A 7,791-nucleotide genomic window follows, 5' to 3' on the forward strand; every position below is an offset into this window, starting at 1 on the left:
TTTGTACCCTATTTCTGGAGTGTTCTTTACCTTTTTTTTTTTTAAATGTGCTATATTTTTTTCTAGATGGGCAGAGAGTTACGTAGTTCTATGTACACTGTTGTTTGATGGTGGAGGGCACTGAGTTCTTGCTAACTTTATAGACCATTTATTCTTCATACGATGTGACGTGGCCTGTAGCCTGTAGCTTAACAGAATGTAAACTAGGTCAAATTAATGTAATGAGTTTACCCTCCTCTTCTTTGTAGCAAAATGGCTGACAATAAAGCGAAGTCAACCAAACCTGTGAATAAGACTCCTCCAAAGTCACCTTCAGATCCAGCAAAGGACCGAGCAGCAAAACGATTATCCTACGATTCAAATAGCTCCCATGAGGGAGCTATGGCAGGAGAAATAAGTGCTCTGGAAGAGGCCTTTAGAAAATTTGCCATCCATGGTGATACAAGAGCCACAGGAAAAGAAATGCATGGGAAGAACTGGTCAAAGCTATGTAAGGACTGTCATGTGATAGATGGGAAGAACGTGACAGTTACAGATGTTGACATTGTCTTCAGTAAAATCAAGTAAGTTCCTTTCTGCCATCAGTTTCTTGTCTCCCCAACATGTTTTGTAGATATCATCTAAATTTATCTTTTATTGCTTACAGATGTTGTGAAGCACTGCATGTCTTTGTTGCAATAGATCTTTCTTGTTCCTTTATGAAACTGTGTTGCTTTGTCTGAAGAGACAGCTTTTAGCTTCTGTCCTACTGTCTTAAACTGACTTCAGTGTCACAGGTGTCATGCTGTACAAAGAGGTATGATGTGATCAGGGCAAATGCAGGCTATTCCAAGAAACGTATTTTTTTTCGACTGCAGTAAATGATGCGAATGTTGCCTGAAGGATATCTGAATGAAGTCAGGATGTAGTTTTGCATCTTGTCAAACTTAGCCTCAGAAGACTGACAGTCCTGTTGTCCAGCACAACACCTACTCAAGTTTAAAGTGTAGGGCCACACCAAACTGATGGTGAATTTATAATGCAGACCCATGGCTGTGATTAATTGGTTAGGATTATCTCGGTGGTCCCAGCTTATTCTTGTAAGCAGACTGGAGCTTTAGTGAAATTTCTCCCCAGATTGAAAACCTAGGCAGGCTTGATCCAGAAACTCATCAAATCCAAGGGAAGACATTCAACTGTTCTGGCATATTCTGTATGAAGCGCCAAATAATTTTTTTTGTTCTTGCTTTATGCGCAGAATTGGATCATTTTCACCTTCCTCCTCCCCCGGTATCTTTTTTTTATTACCACAGTAACTGTTTAAATTGTCTCACACCTCATTATGTTGAGGAACATGCTTTAAGGAAGGTCCCTTTCTTGTACTTGCAGCTTGTAGGAATATTTATTTAGCTTGTGCTCTCAACTACTGTGGTGTAATGCTGGGGTAGACGTGCAAACAAGTTGCTTAAAGAGTTGCTTACAAGGGTAGCTGGGAAAACATACTACAAGCGCTGACTGTTTAGAGTGCATCAAAGCATAGAAAGGCGGAGAAGAAAAAGCCCTTGATCTTGAAAGGCTGTCCAGCATAACATGCATAGTTAGAATGACATTACTTATTTCTTTCTTTATTTGTTTCTTTTCTCTTCAGGGATCTTATCTAGGCAATTGGAAACACTATATATGCACACTCCAACCGTCTTGTTCTTATATTAGTTCACTTTCTCTTTTAGGCCCTACTTGTATTTTTTGGAAGTTGTGTTGCCAGAGTTAGGTATACTATCAGTGAACTGGCTTATTTGAAATGGATGTTTAGGCTGTAGCGTTGTTTGTTTCTTTCTTAATCTATGATAGACAATGTTGGCATTTATTTTAAAATTTTCTTTGGCTTTCATCAATTAAAAAATTTCTCTGTATCTATCATCACAGGAAATAATAAATCTTAGTGCTACTTTCTCATGTCAGTCTCTGGGCAAGTTAGTGATAGGACAATCCCATGATATGGCATAAACAATTGTGCAACGTTAGCAGATATAAAGAAGTATCTAGTTTTGATGCCTGCTGGGCTAGAAGGAATCCTGTCCTGTTCTGCAGGAATGAGTGTGAGGTCGCGGGGACCTGAGAGGCTCAAGGGGAATATCAGCTTATCCACTTGTGGTTGTTCAGCAGTCTCAGCTCAGCTCAGGTGTTCTTGTCTCTGCCTCTATGGGGAGGTGCCTGTTCAGCAATTTCTCAGACCTTTCTCCCATGACCGCTGTGAAGTGTCATCATTTCTCTTGGAAGAACACCATCTTTTCCTCTGTCTATCTAGTATTTAATATTTTAGAAAATAACTACCTCAAATCCAAAAGCTTTTTTATCTTAATTATTAATTACTTGATTGTTCCTCACCTGTATATGTACATATAAAAATGTATTTTGTATATTCTTCTCTTTTAAAATGATTTTATTTTTAAATTAATATTGCTTAAATGGCAGATGGGGAAATTTATAATAGCTGAGATTTGCTGTCTTTATTGGGAAGGCCAGTTTTCTCATGTGCATGCTTTTAGTAGGTATGCTTCACATTTTCTTAAGTGTTGGGTGGGTTGTTTTTTTTTACATTTTTATTCTTGAGAGCATATGTCAGAAATTCTCTTTGGTCTAGATCACGTTTATTTCACGTGTGGTTTTAACAAAGGAAGATTTAATGGCTGTAGTTACTCAAGTGTTAGTAATATGCTGTAACTTAGGAGGCTTATGCATAGGCTGAGTATACAGGGTTTCTCGAGCATGTTTAGACAACTACTTCTCCTTGCTTTCTCATTTGGTTCACATATAACCCTAAGGTAAGGGATAATGATAGATTTGGTGATGCATCAAAACAGACATACTCACAAAATAAACTTTTGCTCATTTCCTTTTTACAAGCAGCTTTTTCCCAGCAGAGCACTAAGTTTTTCTGACAACCCATTTTTCCCCATCTGTATTGAATGAAAAACATTAAACGCTGTAAAAGAATCTCCAGCTCCCCAGAAAGTGCAGACTACTGCTTCCATGCCTCGATAAGAGTTATTTTGGGTATCAGAAGGTTCTGTACTTCACTGTTGTTTTTAGGTTCTTGAGCTAGACTGTGTCTTGCAAGATGGACTTTGGCTTGGGATTCTTATGGTCAGCCTCAATGTTTCAGCAAGATGGGGCTGGTGGATCTTGGTGTGTTCCCTGGCCAGACCACAACTGCCCAAATATAAGAAGAGATCTTTGTCATACCCAACTACAATTGCCATCTAGCATTGTGGTAGAACTTCCAAACAGGTTTTCTGTTGGGTCTGTTACTGGGGAAATCACCATGTTTAGCAAGGTTTGTTTTCTAGCCAATTATAGTTTATGACAATAGCAGATGTTGTTCAAACACTAGAAAATAATTAATCCAGTAGAATTGTTCTTTGGATTTATGAATTACTAAGTCTTTGTATATAGCCTGTGTTTGTCCTCTTGTGAGCTCTCCCAGGCTTTATTTATTGTTCTGCTACAGATACTCGCAAAATAGGTAGGAACTGCGCATTGCTCATAGTCAGGGTAACATAACAGGGAAATTTAGTAACAGATATGTTTACTGAAGAGCTGCTGAAAGATAGTGTTTTATTCAGTGATTGGTAACTTCCTCCGCTGCAGGAGAGATGTTATCAGTTTAGTCCTGAGGAGTAATTAACATATTTGTAGACTTAACACTCTCCACCCCCCACCTCCCCCAAACCAGGTGAATGAAACTTTCAGAAGTTTTGAAAAGTCTGTGATACTTCATCAAAGCTAGGACTATGTGTCTGTCTTTCAGAGATTAGTTCATTTAAGGTTAAGTTTATGTTGTTGTAAAGGTTGAGGAAATTCTGATGAACCTTTCTTACACTTAAGAAAATAAGCGTAGAATGCTGTTTTGCTTCTGCATGAGGATGTCAGGTCAGACTGAAGTGTAATTTGTCTATTTATGTTGCATAAAAGGTCCACCGATGGCCTTCATGTAAGCACGACATTTGTATGTACTTTAGGATAAAGAAGAAGGAATGGTCTAATGGAAAGAATGCACAGTAGTAGACATGAAAGAAGAATTGGTAGAATTGCATTGTTTGGTAAGAAAAGATGTAAATTGGGTGATCTCCCCCCTCCTCCTCTGCCTGCCCTCCCCTCCCCCCATGTGGGTTCTTCAGGGTCTCTCAAATTCTTCTGATTTGGTGGATTATAATATAAGTTGTTGTGTGTTAAAAATTGATTTAATGTATGTCTTCTTCTGCCTTTTTTTTTTCTTCTATATTAAAACCTTTCTATTGTCAGCTCAGAAAATACAAGAAATTAAGCAGCAATGAATTTTGCAATGGAATTACTTGAAAAGCTGACACCCACATGTGAGAGTAGCCATGTGTATGAATATTTATAAGTTGCATCCCTAGAGATCAGAGGAAAACCACTTACATTTATGCCAAATATTTGGATTGCATTAATACAATCAGGATAGACTGCCATTTCTATAATAAGTAGAAAAGTACATATTTTTTTTGTATTTTTAGGTTATAAAAACATACGATAAAGACATCTCATGATATTGTTATCTTCCTATGCATGTTGCACCTGCTAAAACAAAAGAAATTGTGAAGAGTGAATTAAAGTTTTACAATAGCTTATGGGATGAAGTCTATTAAAAATGCAGCAAAACCAACAAAAGTATACATAACTGTAAATGCAATTACGTAGTAAGCTTTCTTTATTGTATCTTTTAGTTTCACAGTCAAAACTTGATACGTCGGACTCTTCTTCATATGTTCATTGGACTGCATACAACAGTAACACTATGGGTGCAGGGTAAATTTTCATTTCAAAGCTAGCTTAAAGTTACATAAAAATCTCTTGCTAATTGGTATCAGGATAGCTGTGTCTCTAAATGGTAAAAATGAAGCAACCCCTTCTCTGAAACACCTGTTCATACAATTGTTTTGAAAGAAGAAGCCTGAAAATACTTTGTAGGAAGTAATTTTTTTAACTGGTCCCTAAATTCATTGCTGTACTTGAAGACAAGCACATGTAACAATTATGAGAAGGAAAGTTTTTATAAATTACTCTGTGAAATTTTTTCATGACAGGACCAAAAATAGTATTTCACCATTTTTGAAATGATAATAACTTCAATTTCCCTTTAGGTCAGGCTTTTGCTAAAATGTAGAGGGTTAGTATAAATATCTTAGTAATATTGGATCATTCCAAGCATTCATTTTTCACATACTATCTGAACCTTATATAGACATCTTCCTTTTATATTTTGCAAATTAAGAGTGATAATGCAATCTGGGTCTACTGAATTTTGAGACATACAACTTGCAGACATGCAATAGCATTTGAAAATGGATGGGTTTCATGAGAATGGGAATTCCATGGGTATCTTTTTAGTAACTGAAACAATTGTCTTCCTTCTTGGAAATTTTCCTCGTTGACTGACCGTTTATTTTATGTTACTCTTCCAGAGTTGCGAAAGTTTGTAGGCTGTGTGTCTTGTATTGTGCTTGCAGAGTGCAAATATGGGTTTAGTGAATCTTGTTGCCTTGGAGAAAGCAAGGTCATTGGTGACACAGGAGAAGGGTACAGAAGTATTCTGTATGTGGTATGAAAAGCAACATGTGGCTGCATTCTTCTTCTTAATCCAGTAAGACAGTGAGACACAACAGGCTAGGAACTTCAGGGTTTTTGTATTAAGGAAATCAGAATACCTGAGAAGAATAGATGTTACTAATCTCTGACCAGCATTCTGGCATGTTGCCTTAGGAACTTAAATTTCTTTGTTTATTGGGGTCAACAACTGCTCTAGCAAATTTGATATGTTAGCTATGCCATACACATACTCCACTTGTTGTATGTAGTTAATATGGTAATAGTAATAGCCCTGATATAAATACTTCTGCTCTTAATTTAGAAGTGTTACCACTCAGCACTGCAAGAATATGGTTTAAGCACTGCCATAAAACTGCTAATTCTATGACATTATTAGATAGAAAAATAAAAATATTTCTGTTTACACTGGCATGTTACTATGGTTGCAGGCAGGCCTGGGTGACGTCATTCCTTGGATCCATTGTGAGCATTTATTTAGGTAGTTGTCTCCATGGAAACATTTGTTTGTTTTGATGTTACTATGTGTTAAATTTTAAACAAATTTTTGTGGTTCTATACTGGATTGTTATTGAAGACTAGCTAATCTACAGAAGCTTTGTAAATATACCTTACTCCCCTCCCTCTAAAATATTTTTGGTAAGAGATCAAGTGAAAGCATAATTGTCCTCTTAAATTCCATTAATAGTTTCTTGTATTGCTTTGACATGTTTTTTTGTTGCCGAGGAAGCCATGTGTTCTAAAGGCCAGAAAACTCTCCTCCATCTTTTTGAGAAAGGAAGGTTTTGTTCCCATGGAGAATCTTCACAACACACTTTATTGTGCCCTGACTTTTGAGCAGTCCCACCCATATTCTATCCTTAGTACATCTTGCACAGTCAGCTGTTTAGCCTAGTTCCCACAGTTTGGATCAGTCAGGTCTCTACAGGAGTGCTTGTACCTGAGACCAGCTGAGTCTTAATTCAGCAGTAGTTCACCATTGATGCAAGACTGCGGAAGAATAAAAATGGATAATGTTTGCTCTAAGCAGCTGGCAAGATAATCTTGGCAAAAATGAGTACATGCTTTCCCTATTTGTCAACTATAATAGTATTGTTGTCTTTTCTTTGTGTTGAACAACTATGATACTGCTCGCTCTCTTAATGTATTTGAAAAGAGTAGTACTTTGACACCTGCACTCATTCAAAACAAATATCTCTCCATGAGATTTATTTGACGTAATTTGTATTTAACAGAGATCTTACTGAAGCCTGTCTTAAGTTTTTTAAATATGTTAATAGGTATGAAGTCTACTTTATATGTAAATTAAGCACATAGTAGTTGTAAGTTGTGTTTTACTTTCCTACTGAAGAGATTCTTTTAATAGTGACATAGAATCTGATTTGTGTAATCCTATTTTATGCATGAAGTAGGCGTAACAGTTAACTTGTGTACTTTAATATGTCTGCATCAGGGAATAAGTTTTAAGTGGCTATAGAATGGTATGCAGAGCGTAATCCGTGCTAATAAATCTCTCCCTTCCAGGCAAATTGTGAAGTAGTGCAGTTACAGATAGAAATGTAGGTAAGTTACAAAAGAAAGTGTTCTTTATCACATCATCTATACTTGATTTTAATTGAAATTAAGATCCAATTTCCTTTCTTGTCCAAGAAGGCAAATGTAAGGTTGCCTTTTGACCTTTACCCTTGAGAAGCTTTTTTATTTAAAAAAACAAAGCAACCCTTCTGCAAAGAGGCAGAAATTTTAACAGTAAAACAGTGATCACTTATGAGAAGAAAGATGGATTTAGATTCACTTGCTGTTATGCAAGCTTGTTTTGTGCGTGTAAAATGGATAACTTCTGTAACCCTAATGATGTGTGCTGATTATGATTTTAAAAACACCTTTTCGTGTGATCAGACATCATGTGAAAGCCTATAGATACAGTGGTGATTCATTTCTCAGCTGATACAGAATGCTGCATGATATCATACGCAGTACCTTATAGCAGCTCACTTGGTATTTGCTCCACTTTGTGGCATATGCTGCTTGCAGACTCCAAGGACTTCTACTGGTTTAGAGTAGAAGTAGGGCTCTCGTATGAGATCTTGTCTTGTGGGTTTTTAGAGGGTTTTTTTCCTTTGTGTTTTTGTTTTGTTTTTAACTCATTCTAAATTCATCATATTGCCCCATCATTTAAAATTC

The 7,791-nt window shown here is 36.7% G+C and overlaps 1 protein-coding gene across 1 annotated transcript in view; it reads left to right on the forward strand.

Moving 5' to 3' along the window:
• Positions 1-252: 252 nt before the first annotated feature.
• TPPP (tubulin polymerization promoting protein) overlaps positions 253-7,791 on the forward strand; it is a 55,862-nt gene continuing 48,323 nt past the window's right edge. The window contains exon 1 of the mRNA XM_009894955.1: positions 253-563. Within this exon, the coding sequence (XP_009893257.1) occupies positions 253-563 (311 nt within the window). The remainder of the gene's footprint in view (positions 564-7,791) is intronic.

The sequence above is a fragment of the Charadrius vociferus genome, unplaced genomic scaffold (genome assembly GCF_000708025.1).
Source record: "Charadrius vociferus isolate BGI_N301 unplaced genomic scaffold, ASM70802v2 scaffold51, whole genome shotgun sequence".
Classification (NCBI taxonomy): Eukaryota; Metazoa; Chordata; class Aves; order Charadriiformes; family Charadriidae; genus Charadrius; species Charadrius vociferus.